Source organism: Podarcis filfolensis, assembly GCF_964270895.1.
Source record: "Podarcis filfolensis genome assembly, chromosome: 10".
NCBI classification, from domain to species: Eukaryota; Metazoa; Chordata; class Lepidosauria; order Squamata; family Lacertidae; genus Podarcis; species Podarcis filfolensis.
Window position 1 is genome coordinate 31081090 of NC_139612.1, and position 25860 is coordinate 31106949.

General features: G+C 45.8%; 1 protein-coding gene across 1 annotated transcript in view; it reads left to right on the top strand.

Annotated features, from left to right (window-relative positions):
• Positions 1 to 1343: 1343 nt before the first annotated feature.
• The window catches only part of DYRK2 (dual specificity tyrosine phosphorylation regulated kinase 2), a 29242-nt gene continuing 4725 nt past the window's right edge, over positions 1344 to 25860 (top strand). Inside the window, exons 1-3 of the mRNA XM_083574530.1 lie at positions 1344 to 2377; positions 3327 to 3472; positions 21988 to 25850. Of these exons, the coding sequence (XP_083430656.1) occupies positions 2296 to 2377; positions 3327 to 3472; positions 21988 to 23589 (1830 nt within the window). The 5' untranslated portion in view covers positions 1344 to 2295 and the 3' untranslated portion in view covers positions 23590 to 25850. The remainder of the gene's footprint in view (positions 2378 to 3326; positions 3473 to 21987; positions 25851 to 25860) is intronic.

Here is a 25860-nt window from a genome sequence, read left to right on the forward strand (position 1 = left end):
CTAATTCAAATTCCCCCCTCCCTAACTGTAGGGAAAATATTTTGTAACCATTTTAATACATAAATAGAGTCATTTCCTGGCCCCTTTTGGCTGAACTGTGCCTTAACCCACACATACTTATCATCCTCTCCACATATAATAATCCCGTCCCTGAGTTGACCATGGCCTCCCTCCATCTGCCATCAAGTGTTTTTTACCATGTTCCTCCCCTCTTCGTTTGAAGTGTTGCCCACAATGCAGCTTCATTGCTTGGACATTTATTTATTGGTTTTTGCACAATGGAGAAATCCCTGTTTCCTACTGAAAACAAGCCCTGCATGATGCTAGCAGTTTTCTTGCACTGACAGAGCTCAAAGCCCAATAGAAAGCTTTTGTGATTCCCTCTTGTTTACCTTCTTGCACTCAGAACTTTTTCTCATTTCTGCCTAGCAGAGAGGGGACACTCTGTTTACCCTTTTTGGGTATCCACCTGTTTACAAACATCTGCAGGCAGAAAAGGTCTTTTTTTCTGACCACACCTAGAGGAGGGCGATTTTATTTACTTCTCTCTATTTTTCGATGATCTTTATTGCATTTTCAGTTACATACATGATGTTTCACATTTGTTCTTGCTCTCGCGAGCTGACTTCCCTCCTTATTTACATGGCTTTCTAAGGAAGAGGAGGACCAGGAGCCACAGATGGGAAGAGGGCTCTGGGGTCGCTGTCCTGTCTGCCAGCTGTTTAATGGAAGGAAAAGGTGGACGAGTATCCAAGCCATCCCAGGGATCCGATTTCGGGAGGGAAGTTCCGCTTCCAACACTTCCCCCTCTGACTGAGCAGCATCAAGGGCACGCTACAAAAAACGTTGTTTCCTTTCCGGTCCCAACCCCATCTCTCTTCCTCCGCCTCCTGCGTGTTTGCCTTGACCTTCTTCTTCCGAAAGCAGCCCGTCGAAAGCAGCTTCGTTCAAGGCTGCTCCCTCAGGGATCCCTTGTCGAGCAGCCCTTTCTCCGCGCCGCCCTCCAGCGCTTCACACCTCTTTTCCCTCCTCGCCCCAAGTCTCGCTCCCTCCCTCTCCTCGGCTGGGCATTCCCCGGCGCCCACCATCCATCCCTTCGTCCGCACAAAGGGGAAGCCCCCTCGAGGGCCGAGCGTGGCCCGCGCTCGTTGCGGAGATGGGCCTGAGGGGGAATAGCGAGCCGCGGTGGGGACGCCCGAGCGCGCGTTTCCTGCGCGGATGCAGCGAGGCGTGTAGGGCAGCAGGTGACAAGGTGGCGAGAGCCGTGCTTAGCAACATGAGGGAAGAGAAGAGGCCGGGCTTTTCGCACGGACTCCAGTCACGGAGTGGCCTGTGTGTGTGTTGTGACCAGCATGAAGTGGGGGCTGCCCAGCTCCCCTCCTTCCCCGCCAGCCTTCCTTTCGCCGTGCCCTCCGCCCCTCGCTTCTTCCCCACTCGCTCGTCTCTCCCCACCACACTTCCTAGGGAGGGAGAGAGGAAGGGGACGGTCCCTCCAGCTCCGCCGCCGAGCCAAGGACAGCTGCAGCCCCGCCGGGAGAGGCGAGGCGAGAGGGCAGGGAGGACATCGGGCTGCTGCTGCTGCTGCTGCTGCTAATCCCCCTCCTTCCCTCCCCGGCGGGGTGGAGACTGCTGCTCCTCCCGCCTCAGTTTTCTTTCGCCCGCCCCGCGACGACGACGACGACGACGACGCGCGGCCTGTTGGGTTTTTCTTTGAAAGTGAAAGCGCCCTGGGCGCGCAGAGGCGGCGGGAAAGGCTTGCGCGGCTGCGTTAGACGGGAGGGAGGAGAAGAAGGGGGAGCGGGGGGCGGAGATTGCAACCCCCCCTCGAACTCAGGGCGGGCTCGGTTTGTTCCTGTCGCTGAGAGGAGCGAGGAGGCGGAGGAGGGGGGATTCTCGCCGCCGTTCCCTGACGCGAAGGGACTCGGGGATCCTGGAAACTGGCGGGGTGATGTGTTTGGGCCGGGGGGCGGCGGCGGCGCTTTTGCTGCTGCCGCCGCCTCTGTTGCCGCTGGAGAAAGGAGGCGACGACGACGAAGAGGAAGAGGAGGAAGACAAGGGGGCTCGGGCCAGGGGGGGCCGTTGCCCGGCGGGCCCGGGCTTGGGGGGGAGACGGATGCCGCGGAGCAGCGCGCGGCTGCGGGGTGTAGTGGTTGCTGCCGCCGCCGCCGCCACCGGCGAAGAGAAGGGTCGGAGAGGCCGAGAAGGAGCGGAGGAGGCAAAGATCAGGAGGAGCCGCCGCCGCGGCAGCAGCAGCAGCAGCAGCCCTGAAATGTCTTCCCCTCTCCTCCAGCGGCCATGTTAACCACCAGGAAACCTTCTGCCAGCGCTGCCGGGGCTGCGGGAGCCGGCGGAGCCGCGGCTGCTTCGTGCCCAGCGGGTAAGGAGGACGAGGCGTGGGCAGAGGAGCGAACCGCTTTCACTTACCGCTGCCCCTTTGCCCCCCCCCCCAGCCCAGGCCGAGCGCTGCAGACCGAGCCCGAGCGGGTGTGTGTGCGCGGGTGCGCGCTTCATCCTTTCTCTTCCGCTGCTCCTCCAAAAGTGGTCGTGTGCGGGGAGCCGCTCTGTCTCTCCCCTCCGCCCCATCAAAGTCTTCCTACGCTCGGCCTGGGAAGCGTCTCGCAAGTCAGCGAGCTTTTCTCTCCCGAACCGGGAAGTTTGGGTCAGTTCGCAAGTGGGGAAGGGCAACTCGAGCACGACGGGGCGGGTGTGTGTTTACGTTTTCCCTTGAAATCGGGAAGGGAAGGAGAGGAGAGTTCCTGTCCTCCCGATTCCGGACTGATAATCGGGGGCGGGGGGAGACCGAGGTGATGTTGCTGTTTCTGGGGAGAGGGTTGGTCTACTTCCCTCGAGGCAGAGGCGAGAGGTTGGGAACAGGATTGGAGGCGCTAATTCCTGCCCTCCTCTTCACAGCCAGACAGACGGTGCGGGGAGGGAGGGGGGATCGCGCCGAGCAAATCCAGTTTGGCTCCCCACTTAGGCTCCTAATGGTTGTGGGTTAATCGCGGATGAAAGGTTTAACTGGGTTAACGAGCGATGGCCACCGCTCTCATTAGCCCTCTGCGCTCACGGACTCCTCTCTCGGCGCGCGTGCTCTGGCGGTGGCGGTGCCACGTTTGTGGATTAGCCCCTCATGATCCCGCAAACAGTATTGCGATGGCAGCAGGCGCGGGGAGAAGAGGAGGAGGAGGGGCGCTGGTGGGGAGGGGGCTCCTTCGGCTCCCTTTCCCATCTCTTGAGCCACTTTCCCCCGCCTTTGAACCGGAGCCTGCTCGACCTCGCTCGGCTCTCCGCGGCGCTCAGCAGCTCTCTTCTCCCTTCCTCCGCAGGCAGCCGGGGAGGAGGCGACAGCGCCCGCCAGTTCCAGCCTTCCCCGGGGATCGGGGCCGGAGGGGCCTCCCGGGCGGGCGCGGGGACCGGGCCGCCATCCCCCATCGCTTTGCCGCCGCTCAAGCCCAGCAGCGCCGCCCACACGGTGAGACACGGGATGGGGAGTTGGGTGGTGGGGTGGTGGTGGTGGGTGGGGGGCTGGATTTATTATTTGCAATGGGAAGTGAAGCCTGTCAGCCCTTAACCCCTCCAGCTTAGTCCTCTCCATTCTCAAAATACTGTGCCAGCCTCTCCTAAGCCTCCCCCCTCCACCAGACACCCCCCCCCATTGCTCCTCCTCTCCCGAGTATTAATAGCAATAAATGTGCTAGGTAGAGTCAGGCTGCCAGCCAGCCTGTCTGAGTGGGATCTGTGAATGAGCCGAGGAAGGACACCCGGCTGAGCATGGAGGAGCCCTATTAATTATCCACAGCATGTCTCAACACGTCTTGGTCCTGTTACCGGTCTGGTTTCAACAGGTAATCCTGTGGAGATGGGAAAGAGGAGGGAGAAGGCAACTTTCCCAGCTGCTTAGGGATCTTGCCCTCATTGAATCTTCCCTGTGGCACCGTGGGCCACTTAGGTAATGTTCGGCTCTGGGTTTAATGGTCTCAACGCCCCTCCCTCCCACCCACGGCCACTCTCTAGGAGGCAATGTGTGTTTTTTCACTTGCTCCAAATTTGTGGCAAGCCAGTCTTTGCTTCATGTAAGGGGGTGGGTGGGGGTGCTGTTTGTTCCTCTGCTGGGTGGAGGAGTCTGGAGAGCACCACCGTGTGATGAACAGTTTTGGGTGGAGGTGGAAGAGCGGTCAGGTCAGGTCACCTGTGGCGTGAGTCATGTCAGTGTGCTTCTATCACATCTGCTGTGGCCACTTTTCCCAGTGCAAGCAACAAATCTCTCTTCCCCACCGGGGCAGGGGGTAGTTTGCTGAAACTGCCCCTGAAACTGCTCTATGAGACATGGGTCTCTATGAGTAAGTGGGTGACTTTTGTCTACTTACCTGCAAACCTGGGGCATGAACTGCATCCAAGTCTGTGCTCCACAGATTTCAAACAACAGGAGAGTAAAAGAAACTACTCTGCCAGTCACCATTGTGTGGAGGGCAGCCCTTGTGTTTTTACTGAGAGGAGTCACTGCGGGTTTGGGTGCTGCAATGCTTTCTAGGGCTTCCTTTCTCTTAATAAGGTAGACCCCCCCCTTCACGCTTCAGCCTATTCCATGGTCGAATGAGTGTCTGGAGAAAAGAGGCAGAAACAGCTTTGGAAAGTAGGCTAACCACTTCATCACTGAAGAGTGGCCTTCTTTCTCAGACTGAAAAATTAAGTTTCCCCTCCTAACTGTCAGAACTTTTTGGATAGATTGTCCATTCCTAGTGGAACAGCAGGGCCACTAAGTGGGTGAGAGAATGGCAGTGTGATTGTAAACACAGTTAAATTAGGCAAATGGGTGTTATCTGGTGGAATTACTTACAGGGCTATGGTTTCTCACCTTATCTTCCGGTTGTAGCTAATCTGCTGGGATGCAATCTCCCAAGCTTGATGATTATGAAGGGTGGAGAAAGATTGTCCGTCAGGCCAGAAATAACCTGTGTAACGGTGGTGTAGCAGCAGCACTGAACCTGAAAAAGAAAAGTAACGCTCATTTCCATGAAAGCTCTGGTCCTCTGTATTCCTTTGACATAGCAATTGCATTTTTGGAATTTTAAAAACTTTTTAAAGGTATGACTGATGCGATTTCTTAGATGTAAGATAAATTGTGGGTGGGTGGTGCTTAATTTCTGCAAACAAACAAAAAGATTGCAGGGCTTACGTTGGGCTGCAAGTCTTTGACCTGGAAATCCCTTTCCTCCCAGATATGTGTAGTGCTAGTGGCTGTGGTCAGAGGAGAAAAGGAAGCATATGTTCAGAGACACTATTCTTGTAATAGACGTACATCATTTTTAGAGTGATTCCTAATGCTGAAAATCAATTCCAGAGCCAAACCTGGTCCAATTAAGACCTGATGCAAGGGAGGACATATCCACATTTGGACATCAGCATTGCACTTCCAGTGTTCCCGTGTCATTAAGATGATCATTCAATGACCTTAAATATACATGTATTACAACAAGAAGGATGCATACATGTTATATGGTAGTGGATGCATGCAAGTAGTGTGACTTGCGTGTAGTATGGTGGTTGCAGATAGTGGGGAATATTGTATATTTCACATGGTAAGTGTTGCCATGCAAAAATACATGTTGATTATGCTCAAATCCTGAGCAAGGGCTACCTTTTATTTAGAAGTGCCTGTAGACCAAAACATTTCAGGTCCATTTAACTTTCCTGAAGGTGAAAAGGAGTGAAATGGCTGGATGCAATGTTAGGTCAGGGGAAAGTATGTGGAAATTTGCATTTTCCTTTGCTTTTTCTCCCGTGGATTTGCAATGACTAAAAGGTTCAACCATAAGGGGTTCTTTGAGTGGCTGAAGATCTTTCCGGTGGGTATGGATTCTCCTTGATGACAACAATCTGATCCCACCTACATATGTTTTCTCCAGCCTTGCAAAGTTGGAAAGGTTGATACCACACAGGGAGAGATACAACTTCCCCCTTGAATAAAGCTAACCCATGAATTCAATAATCCCCTTCTTAAAAGAAAATATAATCCTCAAAAGAGAATCTGCTGTCACTCTTCTTACTCAATAGGTTATTAATGGTCTGCATTCAAATTCTCCTACAGTTTTGTCCCTTTAGCAGACTTGATCCTAGTTTGATTTTACTCATAGAATAATATGAGAGTCTGAAGCCAGAGATGGGAGATTTCTCAAATGCCTAAGTGATCTCATATGGGGAAGTGCTGTTTGCCTTAAAAGAAGCTTTGGCTTGTGCTCTGTATTTATGGCAACCTGTGTTGCTAAGCAGATGGACGACTGTGTGTTATGAGTGGAGCTTTCTCAGACGATATGGCTTTGTTCCCTCCCTCAACACTTCTATTGCACTGCAAGTCTCTGATCACAGAGTTTTTTATCCTGTATGAGGGGCCGTCACTCACTTTCCTTTAAGATTATTTGCTTCTAGTGTTCTCTTTCAGTCCAGCTGTTTTCTTTCCTAACCTGATCCTGTGTTTAGCACCCTGTGTTTGGCCTTGGGTAGCTAGCGTTCAGAATCCTGTTCAACCATAAAACTCAGTAGGTGGTCTTTAACAAGTCTCTCTTGGCCTCAGCCCCATCTGTAAAATGGAAATGAAAGCCCACTGGGATATTGTGATTAAAGTACTTCACTTATATTAAAGAAACTTTGTAAGTGAATGATAACAATGGCACAACATCTATTCTCCAATCTCCACATCCTCGTCTCTTTGCTACCTTGTCTTCATAATCCCATCTGTTTCCCGTATCCATGCTATGCTGAAGCGAATATGATTTCCCTTGCCTGTTTGCTTAGAGCAACATGCCCTCCCACTCTCACAACATTTACCTGTGAACATTACCTGTTTTCACTTTCCTTAAGTTCACTCCCCTCTGCTGTTAGTCATGCAGTTTAGTGCCTTTCTCCAACTCCTGGGAAACTTTGGCCCATTTCGTTGTCACCACACCCAGCAATTCTAATCTCTTTCAGATTCCTCTGCAGTCTGGTCAGCACATTATGGCTGCCATGGAAGCTGTTGTATTGAAAAGCACCTGAACCACATGATGACATGTTCCACATGGGCAGCTTACTTTAAGATCATCGCTACTATGTACAGTTATTTAAACTGGCATCCATGCAATAGCAATACATTGTAAAAGGTGCCTGGATATCTGTGTGCTGAGATGTCCAAACTGGGAGGTGAGGCGGGGGGGGGGGGAGCCAAGCTGCCGGACCAGTAGCCTGTTATTTCAGCAAAATCTGGCCGAGCCTCACCAAAAAAACCTGGCCAAGCCTCACCAAATCTCTGCCACAGATTTAAATTTTGTAGACAAAAATTTTAAGAGATGGAATGGTTCTCTCCTGAATCTGATATATATGTGTATCTTTCTCTGTCCCCTTGCAATCTGCTTATAGTGTGGAATAATTCATTCTCATGGTCAGATGCTGTTTGCATGCAAAGTGAATCAATTAAAATCATGATTTAAGTCATGAAGGAAAGGGGGAGGTTAAATCTTTGATTTAAAGCAAGTTCCCTATTTTGAAATGCATGTTTCCTGAACAAGCATGCAAACTAACTTGTTCCTATGACAACTAAAAACACACTGGTTGCATTGCAATGGTGCCTTATAAAACCTAGGAACAGAATCCAAAACTTTTGACCGTGCCCTTTGAATTGCCAAATTATGTTGTTTTAAAGACGGGATACATATTTTTACTTGGCCCTCTGTACATATGTGAGGATATTAAGCTGTATCACTTACTTGAAGGCTAACTCTTTAATATTGTGCACATTTATTTAGAAGCCTTGTTGATCAAAGGAAGTAAACATGTCTACTATTAGAATGTAACAATTGTTGAGAACTTTTCAGAAATGAGGAAGGATAGTTACTGGGCCAATTACTGGTTCTCCAGAAAGGTAGCATCCCTTTTGTTGATTAGCATAGCTATAAATATTCATCCTCTGAAAACTGAAGTCACTGCAAAGCTTAGACAGACACTTGGAAGGCATAAGTCAATTTTCATATGGGCTCAGTAGATTAGTAGATCAGTCGATCATGGTGCTCAAAAGATAGACTGAGATATTCCAGTAGTTCTGTCAATGATTTGCAGTAGATTAGCAAGTGTTTCTGAATTAATTTTTTAACCATAGTAACGTAAGAAAGCCTGGGGGGGAGGGGGAAGGGACCACAAGTAGATTTTTGTGTGAAAGGACTGAGAGTTCAGTTCTGGTACTGAAAACAAATCCCTGGGATGAGCAAGTGCTCAGAGCTACCTTCCCTGATTCTTTATTCTATGTACAGTGCTACCTCGGGTTAAGTACTTAATTCGTTCCGGAGATCCGTTCTTAACCTGAAACTGTTCTGAACCTGAAGCACCACTTTAGCTAATGGGGCCTCCTGCTGCCGCCGCGCCGCCGGAGCACGATTTCTCTTCTCTTCCTGAAGCAAAGTTCTTAACCTGAAGCACTATTTCTGGGTTAGCGGAGTCTGTAACCTGAAGTGTATGTAACCTGAAGCATATGTAACCCGAGGTACCACTGTATATATCAGTCTCCCTGTGCCACTATGGGTTTTTTTTTAACCTGGTTTTGGTTGCTGAATCTAGGAGTTCATAATAAACAAAGGAGATCACAGAATCCTAAAGCTTCCCTCCAGCCCCTTGTTCAGTACAATAGATAATCCTGGTAATGGCTTTCTTAGTCACTGGGTCAAATGGGAAACCCGCCATGATGTGACTAACAAGTGGGACCTGTAACAAAATATTAAGTGTGGAGTACTCCTTTTTTGTTTCTCAGTCAAGTCAGCCAGTCATGTCCACCTCCAGGGTATTCCAGTACATTTCCCCTCCCACCTGGTTATCTATTACTATTTTAGTCAGCATCCTCTGGTCATTGGGCATTTGGGGTTTTTGTCCACCTCAAGGTTACCCCCCCCAAAAAAAATACCTTGGGGGTTCTCCAGACCCTGCTGTTTGTGAATGATGCCCTTTTGGTGACAGTAGGATCCATAGCTATCTGTGTCTTTCACAGAGGTAATGACGATGTTTTGTTTACAATGCTCAGAAGTCAGGCATTTTCCTCTCCCCCGTGTTCTTTCTGTTACATTGAAAAATAGCCCTTAAATCAATTCCTTGTTACATTCTCATGATTCAGTTTGAAGAATGTACAAAGTTCCAATTATATTCATTAAATGAAATTTAATTAAATATATTATATCATCTATTTTGTAAAAAAGCACTTTCAGTTTATTAAAACAGAAGCTTACTGTTTGTTAACAATCAGATTTAAGTTTAAGAAATCCGATTCTTTTTGTGTGGTCAACCTTTTTTTTAAAACCCTACTTATATATGATGAAGTGCTTTTTCCCGCACCACTAAATAATTACAATCACTAAGTGAAAATGGAGCCTATTTGTACACTCTGAATTACAGAACATTGATTAACTGTCCCTTTAAACACGTTTGCTAATAAAATTATTTGTTGCATTTAAAGCCTTTTTTTCCTCCAAGGAGTTCAAGCCAGCATATTTACTTTCACCCCATTTTTATCTCCGCAACAACCCTGAGAAGTAGGTTGAGCTGAGAGACAGTGATAGTCTCAATTGATATGCCCAATAACCACTGTGGAGGAGAACATTCCGTGTGATAAAGGAGCTGGGCCTTTAGTGTAGTGGCCCCTGCGCTTGGAGCTCTCTCCCATCACACCTTAGACAGACACTCACTGCCTCTGTTGTCTTTTCAGTGCCTGCTGAAGACCCTTTCAACAGACCTTTTAAGTGGAGATCTTTATCCCAATCTGCAGCTGTATTTTAAACTTTTTTCTAACTGTTTTTATATGCAGAATTGTTTTTAAACGTTTGTGTTGTTTTTATAATATGGAATTGTTGTAACTGTTTTTATATTTTTGTTGCTTTTACACTTTTCTTGTTTCGTGGACACAACTTGTGTCATTTGTTTGATTGTTGTTTATTTAATTTTTGTAACCTTGTGGTGAAGGGTGGGTAAAAAAAAAAATGCAATTAAAAGTGATTGGCCAGATCACCCAGCGAGCTTCACGGCTGACTTGGGATTTGAATCCACTCTTGAACTCCTGGTATCCATGGTTCTAGTGCAACATTAATCATGGATTCCCTGCAGGGTCAACATATTTACTATGCTTTTATTCCCTGTGAGCCAGTTTGAACATTGGAAAATGAGCCAGGGCTGTGCTTCACATCTCTGAAGCCTGCCAGCTCTTCCTCAATACCCTAAGGCTTGATTTTGGCAGTAAGAAGCAGCAGCAGCAGCAGCTATATAGTCAACTATTCTGGATCTAGGTTAAGTGTCCCATTGATCAGTCTATATCCAATGCAATCTGTTTAATCCTGAGCACCTTCCAAGTAAAAACTTTGTTCAGGAGGAATTGTCTTTGCATTCCTGAAATTGATGCAATCGAGTTTTCACCCCTTGTATCAGAGATGGGGAACTTGTGTCCTTCAAGATGTTCAACTACAGCTCCCAGCATCATCCCTGAGAATGAGCCATGCTGGCTAGGGCTGATGGAAACCAATGACATTGAAAGAGCCAGAGCTTATCCACTCCTGATGTATGCAATCCGTTGTAATTTTTACAGCAATCAGAGATGTATGAATTTTCATGTCAAATTTAGCATCTCTACTGATGTCCGTCTGGACGCGGGTGGCGCTGTGGGTTAAACCACAGAGCCTAGGACTTGCTGATCAGAAGGTCGGTGGTTCGAATCCCTGCGATGGGGTGAGCTCCTGTTGCTCGGTCTCTGCTCCTGCCAACCTAGCAGTTCGAAAGCACGTCAAAGTGCAAGTAGATAAATAGGTACAGCTCCGGCGGGAAGGTAAACGGCATTTCTGTGCACTGCTCTGGTTCGCCAGAAGTGGCTTAGTCATGCTGGCCACATGATCTGGAAGCTGTATGCCGGCTCCCTTGGCAAATAAAGCGAGATGAGCGCCGCAACCCCAGAGTTGGCCACGACTGGACCTAATGGTCAGGGGTCCGTTTACCTTTACCTTACTGATGTCCGCCATGGCAAGTTTTTTTGTGATGTATTGGAAGATTGATCAAAACCATACCATATCTGTTTTATAGTCTTTGGAAGAAAAAATGCACCAGAGGGGAAATCCAACAGTCCAGTTCATTGGCACTTTTCCATTTCCCCCTTGCTTTTCTTTTTATTATAAGAATAAATGCAAAATTCAAGGCAGAGTTTCTTCAGTCTGTAAAGCTCCCTGTAATTCCAGTGACAAGGCAGAGATAATTACAACTTTTAAAACATGACAATTAATTACAGTACTGTTGTTTTGTAAAAGAAAAACCCTTGAAATATGGAATCAAGACTGAATATGCCTATTTTAAAAAGTCTACGGAGGCATTCAAGACAGGAAGAGGAAAGGAGAGGGAACAAAGCAAAGACCTCTTTACTTGAGACAAGCATTTCCATGGAGTTTTTAATAAAGCCTTTTCTGTTTGTGCTCTCATTAGTTCTACTGTTTCCATATACACAAACTGCAGTTGAAATAAATGGCAGCAAAGCATGTTTCACCTGATACCCCCATATGCTCTGCTATATGATGAGCAGCACAGCTGCAGCCGGCTGTCTTGAACAATCCTGCAGAGGAAAATATCTTCTAGAACAGCCACGTAGGAGCATTCTGTTGCTTTCCTAGATTATTTTCTCCCCTGCTCTGACATAACTTCCTAATGCTTTTATTGATTTATACAAATAAGACAAACAGAACAAGAGCATTGCAGGAGCCATAGTTCCAATGAGACAGAAAGTAGATGCCATATCAAAGACATATGACATACAGATTTTATGATATCTAAATTTCACGATCTGCCATGGACAAAGAGTTATGTACACCTGATTCTGTGGTACAAGAAACTACAGGTATAAGTCTCACCAGATAACATAGACTTGTTCTGGGTTCTCCTTGCCTTTAGAAAAATGTAGTTCATGAGTTACTTTCTCCGCAAAATAGCCAATGCCTACATATTTTACGCGGGTGGCACTGTGGGTAAAACCTCAGCGCCTAGGGCTTGCCGATCGCATGGTCGGCGGTTCGAATCCCCGCGGCGGGGTGAGCTCCCGTCTTTCGGTCCCAGCTCCTGCCCACCTAGCAGTTCGAAAGCACCCTTAAGTGCAAGTAGATAAATAGGTACCGCTTTATAGCGGGAAGGTAAACGGCGTTTCCGTGTGCTGTGCTGGTGCTGGCTTGCCAGAGCAGCTTCGTCACGCTGGCCACGTGACCCGGAAGTGTCTCCAGACAGCGCTGGCCCCCGGCCTCTTAAGTGAGATGGGCGCACAACCCTACGACTGGCCCGTACAGGCAGGGGTACCTTTACCTTTTTACATATTTTACACCAAAGGAAAAGCTGCAGGTCTTGCAACGTTTTCCCTTTCTGTGCAACAGAAATTCTAGCTGCAGCTGGTTACTAGTTCTTTAAAATGAAAGCTTTTCATTTTATCAACCTATAAATTTGACAAAGATTGCTGTGGAGCAGGTTGAATAGAGCATTTGAGTATGTTAAATCCCAGGCATATTTTTTAATCCATTGCCACATAGGATTGTTCCAGTGAGTACACATTTTAAAACTTTTGGGGGGGTATGTTTGGTTTCTCTGGAAAAAAGAGTAGGAGGTGATCATCACTGTACCACACTGATATATACTACTTATAAGAAGGAACTATTCAGATATTCTCCAGCAGCTATTAGCTAGACATAATACTTTATTATTTATATTCCACCACATCCATGCATTCATGGAAATCATGTGAGAGCCATCTCCTAACTGATGCAAGATGTTGCTTTGGAATTGCATTGACATCATGGATTCTCTTGTACTTTAATCCTGCTTGCTGGTTTCCTACAGTCATCTGGTCAGCCTCTGTGAGAACAGGATGCTGGACTAGATGGGCCATTGGCCTGATCCAGCAGGCTCTTCTTATCTTCTCTAATTCCTTTGGAGCAAATAACCACAGTGTATCTGTTTGCCAGGGACGCGGGTGGCGCTGTGGGTTAAACCACAGAGCCTAGGACTTGCCAATCAGAAGGTCGGCGGTTTGAATCCCCGCGACGGGGTGAGCTCCCGTTGCTCGGTCCCTGCTCCTGCCAACCTAGCAGTTCAAAAGCACGTCAAAGTGCAAGTAGATAAATAGGTACCGCTCTGGCGGGAAGGTAAACGGCGTTTCTGTGCGCTGCTCTGGTTCGCCAGAAGTGGCTTAGTTATGCTGGCCACATGACCCGAAAGCTGTATGCCGGCTTCCTCAGCCAGTAAAGCGAGATGAGCGCCGCAACCCCAGAGTCGGCCACGACTGGACCTAATGGTCAGGGGTCCCTTTACCTTTATCTGTTTGCCATGGGAGATTTCATAGTGACAGGACATAGCACCCAGGGGTGACTAAAAACAGCTGGTCCCATTTTCCAGGCACTTTTTTATTTTTTAAAAACTATAAAAGAAAATATTCAAATACAATAGGATTCTCTGGATGATTTCATATCTTTGTGATCTAGAGAATAATATAGGTGTTCCCTGTATAGGTAAATTATATAGTTAATCAGTACCGTTTATATTTTAGTCTTCAAACACGAGCTTGGAGTACTATAATGGTTCAGGTATCTTTGGTCCCTTTTATAATTGGTATTTCCTTCTCTACACATTCCTAAATTGTGACATTTTGAGATTTCCCACAGTGGTCGTGTGGTTGAAGAGTTCTGTAAAATAGCATTTTAAAATATATTCTCAATTCACTTCTTCAAATTCCATGAACTTTAGTTTGGTGTATGCAGCGGGAGGTGGGGTGATAACATAAAACTTTTGGAAATTTCCACCTGGACAACCATGGGGGAAATACTCTAATAAATTGTAAAACTGCAGAGAGATGTGTGAACTTATCTGGTTGTGAGCAGATCAGTGCAAGCCAGAAAAGATTAAAAAAATTGCTGGGATTATTGGGTTTTATTATTACAAGGACATTTTTATGTATCACGCTGAACATTTAGCTCACAGTTTCTTTGCTGTAGCTCATATCCATTGGTTGTGGTGCAGGAAATTAAATTTCACCAGTGAAGTCTTCGGAGACTGCAAACCTACATATCTTAAAAATAAAAATCAGCCACAATATCTCCAGAAAATGGCTATTACTAGCTTGGATTCAGGGCCTGCTCTGCATGCGTGAGTTGAAAGCGCTGCTGCACGTAAGCATGTGTGCCTGAGAGAGTGTGAAGAAGAGCCCTGCTTTTAAGATACAAGTGTGATTTCGTTTGATAAGAAGTTTAGGTTATCAGCGGACCTCATTTTAAAGTGGTTGATGCCAGGAGAGGCTAGCCTGCTTATCACATATGGTAATTGCCTGATTCCACAGGAACAACAGCAGTGGGAACAGAAAACTGTTAAAAATACATGCCTAGCATGGACAGATGGTGTTTCTTCTAGAGCAGGCACCCCCAAACTCGGCCCTCCAGATGTTTTGGGACTGCAATTCCCATCATCCCTGACCACTGGTCCTGTTAGCTAGGGATGATGGGAGTTGTAGTCCCAAAACATCTGGAGGGCCGAGTTTGGGGATGCCTGTTCTAGAGAGATAGGAAGGTTTCACACCTGCTCTTTCCTCCTAATCACTTTCATCAGCTAACTACTACTGTCTAGTGCTGGTTAAAGGTGAGGTCATGGCTACATGCTTCAGAACTGGGCATTTCCCCAATGTACACACCACTGAGTGAAATCTTCTCCCATTGGATCCTTCTCACCATGTCTCTGCTTCCTAGGCCCTAATTGGCCCTCCTCAGGCCTACCATGAAGTATGCAAGTTTGAAAAGCTAATTCTTCTTCCCCTGGAATATGTTTTGGAACCGCCCTGTGATTCTCAGATGAAAGGCAGTAGAGAAATACTACTACTACTGCTACTACTACTACTACTACTACTAATAATAATAATAATAATATGCCATTACACTTGCATAGGGCTAGTGGATTAAATAAATATGTACCTAGATTAAGGAACTAATAAGAAAGATGGAGGAAAACACCCATTTGATTTCTTTTATCTCGTCTGCCTCCAAGCTTTCTTCTCAGTAACTTTTGTGTGCAGTGTACTGTAATACATCGCATAATTTGGAACTTTGTGCTGACTAGTGAATTGGCAACCCAGAAATGTATCTCAAGCTTAGAAGCATGTCCATGGTGCAAATTAGCTAGGGAGAGCAGTGGTGGTGGGGAACCTTGCAAATTGGCAAATGGGAAGGTTCGTCATCTCACAGATTTATTCCAGGTTATTCTCCCCTCCTTGTTTAGGTACCCTCTGAGGCCAGAAGGGGAATTAGGAGGTATTGGTAGTGTGACCTCAGACAAGAGATGAGGCAGGATTGGGAAGAGACGCTGGTGCAAGAGGGAAGAAGTTTTGCTAGTTTCCCATGAGATTACAGTCTCTTTTACCTTGAGGGTTCCTTAACTTACAAGAGGGTGCAGAGATGAGTGCTAGAAAGAGTAGTAGAAAAGCCTTCTTAAGTGGCTGAGAACAATCTTGTTCTACTTTGCATCCAAGCCAGCATCTAGAGGAATGACTCTTAAATTCTGTATGAGTCCCTGGAAGCTTGTCTTGGGTTCCACAGTAAGCAGACAAGCTTTCTTGAAAGGCAGCAATTCTGCCATTACCAACATTGCCTTCTAACGTGCAGCCACAGGGGAGTTGGATGTGTCCTGGGACACACTGTCTGGTCGCTCATGGTGTTGGCAGGACCTAAAAGGTCTGGCCAATGATTCCCATGACCCATATGACCCAGGGTACTCTGCAGCACACAGGGATCCAGTGATGGAAATCAGTTGGTTCCTCAGCAGAAAAAATCAATTTGGAAAGTCTGAACTTATGTTGGTTCAGATGCCTCGTCCTTGCTGGTGATAAAGCAGGTTTCTAAGAATTCATCTTTCCTGGGAGTGACTAATTCTGCCGAAGAACATAAGTCTGAATCTTCAATTCAGATAGAAGATAGCATTGTGCAAGTCAGCCTTCATTGCATTAGATTCTGAACTACTTGCAAACTGGGTGTCCCAAAGGGTTTTCTGTGTTTTGGCTCTTCTGTCAGTTTCAGCAGCTAGTGAAGAAGTGAAACTTCCTTAACCCTCTGGCTGGGTTCATATTTGGCAGCTGGTCACCCATTCAGATGTTTCTTTGACTGACTAGAGGCTGTTGAATCAGCATGTGGTTAGCAAGTGTGTGATTAACTTCCCTTTTCTCATTCATGTTTCTAAAACTAGAAGCTCTCTTATCCAACATGTTTTCAGAACATCTTGGTTTTGGAGTATGATGAGTTTCCAAGCTCCTATTAGCTGTAAGAATTTTTTCAGTAGTTTCATCTCATACATTTCCAAGCAGCATCCGTGGAATGAAATATACCATAGGTTGGGGAAGAGGAACTATTGGGAGGGCTGGATCTTGAGCTCCCCCAGCAGTGGCAAACCAGCGCCCTATGTATGCTAAAATTTGTTACCCCTACCTATTACGCTCCATTCTACTGCATTGTTTTGGTGCCCCATTCAGCATGGCGCCCCATGCAACTGCACCAGCTGATGTCAGTTATATGGTGACAACTTGCTCACCTAATTTCCAACAGGGCAGAATTAGCTACTTGCCAGTGGAAGGCAGGAGATGTGTGTCTGTTTTGTTCCTTCCTAAGCTGGCAGAGAGAATAAAAGCTTCTTCGGCTACTTCACTCTTTCAAGAAGTTGGAGTCTCTTTGATTAATTCTGTTTGGTTTTACTAAACTGCATATCACAACTATGACAGGGCAGGTTCAGTGTGCACTGGAAGGGAAGAAAAGTCAGAGAAGACAATGACAAACATCTAAAAGCATCAGAGTGGCAAAAGAGGACGTATACAAACTAACTTCTCATGGCTGATTTTCTCAAAGGGATCCAGGGTTGTGTGTCATCTCCTGGGACCTCTGTAGCCTCATTTATCCCAATGCTAATTGCCTTGGGGTTGATGGTCCTTAAAGCCCTCCTTGGTGCACAATTAAAATGTTGGGGCTGTGATTAACACAGGCCAGTTTTATCACTGACCCTAACTATGAAGCCAGGGTGGGGTCTCTTGTCAATTGTGAGCTGCAGGAAAGCTTTCGCCTTGCTAGCAAATATGTTTGCATAGATGCATTATTGTTGGTTTAACTAGTTTAATTACAGAGCACTTTTTTTTTTAATGAAGTTGTGGCCCAAGGGTATGTGCTGTGTTCTGTGTCTTCATTTCAGGGGAGTGAGTGAATTATGAAGCCATTTCTGCATTATTGGGTTCCTTGCTTTTTTGAAGTGTTCATGATAGTGTGTAGACTACCTGTGTATGTACGTTCTGTATACACATTGACTCAGTTTAAACCTCTGAGGTCAGAGCCAGGAACAGCAGAGTATGCTCCATATGTTGAATATACACAGACATCTGAATGATTGAACAGGGCTCAGGCTAGGGCTGCTATTTCTGTAAGCAGATATTATTATATTTTGCTGGTTACTTAATGATGTGGGTTCTCTAGATGATGCACAATTAAGCAATTTAAAACATGTAATAAACATAACACAATCAAAATACACACCAAAATCCAGTAAAAATCAGCCCAACATACAACCCTATACATCACCAAGTTTAACTTCACAGATAGGCTGAGTTTAGAAATCATTTAGAAATCATTTACTCCATTCAACTGGAGTTAAAGGGGAGTGTACCACAGAGTATGTGATTTTAAGAGTGTTGCTTACAGTTACACTAATGTTTTTCCAGTCCTATGGTAACGTCAGCTAGAGTGGGGATAGGCTAGTTGAATTTATTTCATTTATATCCAAGACTGAGCACAACAGAATCACGGGGGAATGTAACTTAAAGCTCATTTTCATGACCAGCTGAAATATGAGTGTGGCTGCTCGTGCTGATTTCTAGATGCCACATATAGAAGAAGTGTTGTGTGCCAATGACAAGTTGCACGTGTGTGTATTGTCACACCTTTTGAGAGCCTTGGCCAAGTGCTGCTCAGAGCAGCCTACAAGAATCCTGTATGTCATGGTCATCTGCCATTGAACTTGTTCATAGGTAACAGAGAAGAGATTCTCTGGCGGCGGCTGCATTCCTCCCCAAGTCCTCCTGCTGCTGTGCTATCCAGAGCTCAACCATGGTTTGTCTTAGTGTGCCATCTGAACCCAGGCTCATGGTTTGTTTCCTCCAGACAACCCATGAGCTGTAAGCCCAGGAACAAGTCAAATGACTGCTTCTATAGTAGAAGTTAGTATATATAGCAGGGGTCAGCAACCTTTTTCAGCCGTGGGCCGGTCCACCATCCCTCAGACCATGTGGGGGGCCAGACTATATTTTTTGGGGGGAAATGAATGAATTCCTATGCCCCACAAATAATCCAGAGATGCGTTTTAAATAAAAACACACATTCTTCTCATGTAAAAACACCAGGCAGGCCCCACAAATTACCCAGAGATGCATTTTCAGTAAAAGGACACATTTTACTCATGTAAAAACATGCTGATTCCTGGACCATCTGTGGGCCGGATTTAGAAGGCGATTGAGCTGCATCCGGCCCCTGGGCCTTAGGTTGCCTACCCTGATGTCTAGGGTATTGTGCATGGCACTGACATGGATACATCTGTAAAGACCAAACAGGGCTGCTATGCTAGAGTGGTTATGAGACCTGAAACTAAGTGGTGCACTTTAGATGTACTCTTTTTGTTGAGACTGGAAAAGATGTCACAGGGTGCCCATGTTTAGCATTCATCCTGTCCAGAGAGTTTGGGATAATGCCTTCAATCAAGAATAATCTGGATTTTAGAGTACGATGCTGCATGCTGAAGGCGTTATTTGCCAGGCCTCACCATTTTTATGTGATTCCCCACAACTTATCCTGGTCCTCATTAATAGAGCCCCACTGCTGTTTCCGTGATTGTATCCCCACTGAATGTGTCACTCAGGGAAAAACCTTTTTAAAAGGTATTCAATTAGAATCAGGTTCCAAAATGCTTCCTGAGAGGGTGGTTGTAAAAGGAGAATGGGAGGGATAGTACAGTGTTACATGTGCACACATCCATTGCCTTCCTAGAAGAGCTTCCCTTCTGGATACAGCTGGACTATTCTTTCTGCATATTTCCTGCAGAAACGGTTGAAAACAAGTGTTTTGGCAGAGGTGGTTTATCTGCATATCACCATTGTGACATTGTCCCAGCTTCTGCCAACCTAGCAGATCGAAAGCACGCCAGTGAAAGTAGATAAATAGGTACTGCTGTGGAGGGAAGGTAAACAGCGTTTCCATGCGCTCTGGCTTCTGTCATGCTGGCCACATGACCCGGAAAGCTGTCTGTGGACAAACGCCAGCTCCATCAGCTTAAAAAGCGAGATGAGTGCTGCAGCGCCATAGTCGCCTTTGACTAGACTTAACCGTCCAGGGGTCCTTTACCTTTTACCTTTACCTATTATTCCTAAATAGTAGGATACTGTTTGGCAACAAGCCAGCTAGGAACAGAATAATGTAAATTTCAGTGTGTTCTTATGGGACTCAGGAAGAAGGAACCTAAATCGATCTGATAAACTGGTAGTAGTGCAATAAAAGGCATATCCTTATTGATTCTGACTCGTTCTCAGTGACCAACACAGCAATCTTATAGCCAAACAAGTTTCTAGGAAATTGATGTAAAACAAACAAAAGGTCACTCCTCTTTCACACACAAAGATTTGAACAAATAGATTGCAGGATATTTTCCAACCCAGGGTTTACAACACTTAATGTTCTTAATTGGGGGGGGGGTAGGGTAATTTTATGGTTTTGTGCTTGTGCTAAATGGACCTGTTGAATGTGTGTCAATGAGGACAATACTATTTTCATTTTTTTAAAAAAGAAGAGAAACATAACCACTACCAGATAGGTGGTCTTTGGATGCGAGTGAGAATGGCATCATCCAAGTTATCTTCCTTTGTTGTGGCATGTACAGTCATACCTTGGGTTACAGACGCTTCAGATTGCGTTTTTTTGGGTTATGGACCGCCGAAACCCGGAAGTACCGGAACGGGTTACTTCTGGGTTTTGGCGGTCGCGCATGCGCAGAAGCGCTAGATTATGCTTTACACAAGCGCAGAAGCACCAAATCGCAACCTCCGTATGCACAGACACGCCACTGCGGGTTGCGAACGTGCATCCTGCATGGATCACGTTTGCAACCCGAGCGCCCACTGTACTGCGCTACTGTTTGAGAAAGATCCTGCAACTACAGTAGCAGCAGAAGTTCTGCAAGCATAAATGGGACTGAAATGGCCCTTAACATTTGTGCTGTAAGTAATGAGGTACCACGGTAGTTTGGCCTCGACATGTACATGTGGAAGTGGCCGGCAGGACTGCGTGGGTGGGGTATTGCTCTCTTCTCTTCCCCACACAGGGCATGACTGCCAGTTGCAGAGAGAAAGAAGGGCAAGGCAGCAGGAAGTGCACTGAAGGTGCAGTATCAGTAGCATCGGCCCACACTGTGCTGATCTCCTCATTGCCTTGTCTCCCTCTCCCTCACAGTAACCTTCAGCAATGCATGGTGTTCGGAGGAGAAGAGAGCAATATAGCCTCTCCTGCACAGCCCTGTCAGCTGCTGCTGCGTGTTTGAGGGTCACAACTAATTTCTTAAGCCAGAGAGTCATGACTATATTTTTCAGATGTATATAATTAGCATGGTAACGCACTAGTTGTCAGGCCATAGCTCATGCCTTGTGGGATGCCATACAACCTCTATGGATTCAAGTCACATTTGAGTCTTTGCTTTCCATGGTAGTCTGAGCACATTTGGAAATGTTACTGCTATTGCAATTTCCCCAGCTTTTTGGAACAATCAAGGTTCTTCCTAACCGAGGTGTTCAAAATCACAGGGTATCCTTAAAGTCAGGATGGCAAAATAATGTTTCCCCGATATCAGAGGCTTTCTGATATTTTGCTGCTTCTGAAGACACTCACTGATAGGAAACGGGGCATTACCTGGAAACCTGACAATATGCTGTGACATAAAGCTGTTGGATTCCCTTAGTCCTCCACATTTATATGCTGTTGTTTCTCTGCAACGTGTTGATTTGTGGTGCAAAAGTAGCAGGTACATGGGGAATTCTCCCTTAGGGTAGGGGTTTGGCTAATTAAAGTTTGGGTCTTTGAATCCTCTGTTTAAAAAACACATATGACATCAGCCAAAAAACTTAAACTCCTGTATCTACAGAAGTTGCTCTTTATCTCTTTTGAAAGACAGTTTTCTTTTCTTTTTTAAAGTAATTTTGGCATTGTGGGGAGCAGTAGCTCCTCCAGATTGTGAAGTATGTTGAACTGCCAAAAATGTGTGCAAGAGGCTGTAAAATAATGAGCACTAGAGACAGATTTTTAATGTATTATTATTATTGTTATTTTTATATGAAGCTGCCCCAGAAATGTTACACTGAAGAATTAGGGTTAGACATAAAAGATGTTATATGAATAAATGACAATGTGACTTCAGGTGTTCAAATAGGTGTAAGCATGCACAGTTTCTGGGATAGATGATGAAGCCAGTGGGTATTTTGAGAACCCTATGGGTTGGATCCAGACCCCCTTCCTTTAACAGAAGGGATTGATCCAGTTGAGGTTCTCACTGGAGGAAAGTGGGAGAAGACGATTTTTGTGAATTTCTCTTCCTGCAAAACAGCCTACATTGTTCTGGAGGGTCCACTGACTCAATAGAGAACATTTTCAAGGGGTTGCAGATGGAAGGGTGGATAGATAATTTAAAATTACTCCCTTTCCTTCAATGAGAGAGCGAGTCCCTCGGGTGGCATTCTGTCCACCAGTAGCCTTGATCAACTCCAGTGGTTTAAATGTACGAGACTTTGGGTATAGGGACTTTAGGTGGACAAGTCAGTCACACGTTTTTTGAAAAGCCCTATCCCATCAATCTTTTATATTGTTTAGGAAGCCTGTGGGTTGTTGTTTTTTAACTGGAAAAATATGCTTTATATTTCAGGTTGGTGGAAATAAGCACACAATGAATGAGCACCTACATGTTGCCAGTCACGGGCAGATCCAGGTTCAGCAGCTGTTTGAAGACAACAGCAACAAAAGGACCGTTCTGACGACACAACCAAATGGGCTTACAACAGTAGCGAAGTCGGGATTGCCGGTGGTGCCAGACAGACAACTGGACAGTGCTCATAGGCGGCAGGGGAGCTCCAGCTCTTTGAAGTCTACAGAAGGGCCAGGGAAGGTGAAAGCCTCCCCCATGATGCCAGATCAAGCAATGAAGCAATACATGCAAAAACTAACAACCTTTGAGCATCACGAGATCTTCAGCTACCCTGAAATATATTTTGTGGGTCCAAATGCGAAAAAGAGGCAAGGTGTAGTTGGTGGTCCAAACAACGGGGGATATGATGACGACCAGGGATCTTACGTGCAAGTTCCTCATGACCATGTGTCCTACAGATACGAGGTCCTGAAGGTTATTGGGAAAGGAAGTTTTGGGCAAGTGGTGAAGGCCTACGATCACAAGATGCATCAGCATGTGGCCCTGAAGATGGTGAGGAACGAGAAGCGTTTCCACCGTCAAGCTGCAGAAGAAATCAGAATCCTGGAACACCTTAAGAAGCAGGACAAGGATAACAACATGAACGTGATCCACATGCTGGAAAACTTCACATTCCGCAACCATATCTGTATGACGTTTGAGTTGCTGAGCATGAACCTTTACGAGCTCATCAAGAAAAACAAATTTCAGGGCTTCAGCCTGCCCTTGGTCCGCAAGTTTGCCCACTCGATTTTGCAGTGCTTAGATGCTTTGCACAAAAACAGAATAATTCACTGTGACCTTAAACCAGAGAACATTCTGTTGAAGCAACAGGGTAGGAGTGGCATTAAGGTGATTGACTTTGGCTCTAGCTGTTACGAGCACCAGCGTGTCTACACTTACATCCAGTCCCGTTTCTACCGCGCTCCAGAAGTTATCCTCGGTGCTCGTTATGGGATGCCCATAGACATGTGGAGCCTGGGCTGCATTCTAGCCGAGCTCCTAACAGGCTATCCCCTCTTGCCAGGGGAGGATGAGGCGGATCAGCTGGCTTGTATGATAGAACTGCTGGGGATGCCTTCTCAGAAATTGCTGGATTCATCCAAAAGAGCAAAAAATTTTGTGAGTTCTAAGGGTTACCCCCGTTACTGTACCATTACTACCTTGTCCGATGGTTCTGTGGTGCTCAACGGTGGCCGTTCCCGGCGGGGCAAATTGCGCGGCCCCCCAGAGAGCAGAGAGTGGGGGAGTGCATTGAAGGGATGCGATGACCCTCTCTTCCTTGACTTCTTGAAACAGTGTTTAGAGTGGGATCCTACTTTGCGCATGACTCCTGGCCAGGCTTTGCGGCATCCCTGGCTAAGGAGACGTTTGCCAAAGCCTCCAACTGGGGAGAAGACATCAGCGAAAAGAATAGCAGAAAGCACTGGTGCTATCACGTCAATTTCCAAGTTACCTCCTACTTCAAACTCAGCATCAAAACTGAGAACTAATCTGGCACAGATGACTGATGCCAATGGGAATATTCAGCAAAGGACAGTGTTGCCAAAACTTGTTAGCTGAGTTTGAATAATCTGATGCTGATAAAAACAAACAAACAAACAAAAAACATTATGTCACTGAGCCTTACTCATATGAAAAGGTAGCTCAGATTTCTATTTTTATTTGCTCGGTAACTTCAAACATTTGTATTTTTTCAGCACTCACTTTAAATGTGTAAGAAAAGTTGGTTTTGATTTTATATATATATATAAATAACATGGGGACAATGCTTTAAGTTTTTATACTTTTTTAAAAATGTTTTTTCTTCTAAACTACAGTTAGCCTTACTATGGAATATTAGTGTGGCACAATAAGTCTCAGTGGCAGGCCACTGGCTGCAACCTAACCATCACACATTCTAGTTTGATGGAGAGCAGGGTCTACGTCCCTCTCCCACCCCATGGTTGATACCGGCATTTCTTGGAGTGAAATTTTAATACTTTCTTATTCCTGGTTTTTGTTATAGCAGTAGATTCCAGTCCTGCAAACATTTACCTGCATTTTTGTTTGACGATACAGAAAACATTCAGGGGTACAAGTCAGACACTCTGTATGACTCTTTTTAAGAATTTGTATCCATAATTATGGATAGTGAACAGATTTCTACATTATACTTATAAATATTTATTGTATAACAGTGAAAAAGTTGCATCCGTAGAGGGCTTCCATCAGGCGCATTCATAGCAGCGTCTTGCTTACCCCAGATCTCAATTGGCTGTTCCCTGTCAGGTGTTCAGGGCTTCTCTGAATGCTATGGATCCTAGCGTAGACCTGTACTGCCATTCCAGCTTCCTTTATACTGTGGGAATAGACAGAGTTTAACAGTTTCAGCAGCTGGCTCCTGCGTCAGCCTCTGTGTTACCCAGAAAACTTGTCGGATTGGTACCTTGAATAGCCTTGGCTGTTCCTTCTGGCTCCCATTCCCAAGCTGTTAGGTCTTTTTGACAGAGGCAGCCAAGATGATAGAAGGCACTCTCTTCCTTCCACCAGGTTCTGTGCTGTGCAATTCCTAAGGCAACCTCTGGATGAATAACTAGCATTCATTTTTACACACGCTACTCTTTTTATAGGCTGTGAAAAACTACTGCAGGAGTAGCCAATGCGGTGCCTCTCCCAGATGTTGTTGGGTTGAAATGCTCATCATCTAGGTCGGCTGTGGCTAATGGGGGTTGGGAAACACCACCCCTGAACCAGTGGGCTGTATCAAATTAGGCACAAATGTAATTTCGCTTTAGGATTGGGGCCCCATATGGTGATATACACCTGCGCTTTTTTCTTTTCTCTTTCAGTTCTGCCCCACTGATTTCTAAAAGTGGCTTGCTAAATTTGAATATGAAAGGGGATGGGCAAACTGTGTTGAAATGCATTCTCCATAAACAATGCAGACATACTGGATTATTTCTCTTGCTGAGCATGGGTTCAGGCCCAATTTATTGGCTTGGCAAGATTATCCAAAACTAAAACTCCAAAGGTTTGGCTCAGGACTAGTGCAGTCCCAACACCGCACTTGTGCACGGGTAGGCGGATAACGTTTGTGCAATGCACAATTGCCAGGTTCACCAAGCCCTCTCCTAACAATTCTCCCTCAAATCAGCAGAAGCATTTATTATTATTATTTGTATAAGCATCCTTAAATATGATTAAAATGTTCTTCAGAAATGAACTAGCACCCATACTAGAATGTCAGGTCATATGTATTTTTTTTACAAAGCAGGAAGGTGAAGATATGAACTCTAATATGTGATGACATTTCTGAAGGCAAAGTCATGGAAATCACAATAATTTATGCAGAATTTTAAGCATTTAGAACCCATGACATGCACATTTGTATTCTACCCCCCCCCCATACACTTTTGCTTGCTTAAAATCACTTAGCCGTTTTTGCATCATCTAGGTATCCTCCAGATGTTTCTACAAAGTTCACTTCCCCACCCCAAGACTGTCATAGGCCGGGTTCACATGACACACTAAGCCAAACCTTGGTTTAGCAAGATGGTATGAGCTTAACAAGCATCTGGAGAGGAGCTCGTGGCCACTTCACTCCTCCCCAATCCTTTCTGCTACCACAATAGGTAGTGTGTTGGTCAAACTGGGGCTCATGGTTAAGCCATACCTTGGCTTGGCTTAGCATGGTAACAAAAGGGATTGGGGATGGGTGAATTGTTGGGGGCAACCTAAAAAGTCATCCAGCCCAACCCTCTGCTCATTAGGAAACGTGCTGCTACAGCATCCCTGTCAGGTAGCCACCTAGCCCATGCTTAAAAACATCTAGAGCCAGCATGGTGTAGTGGT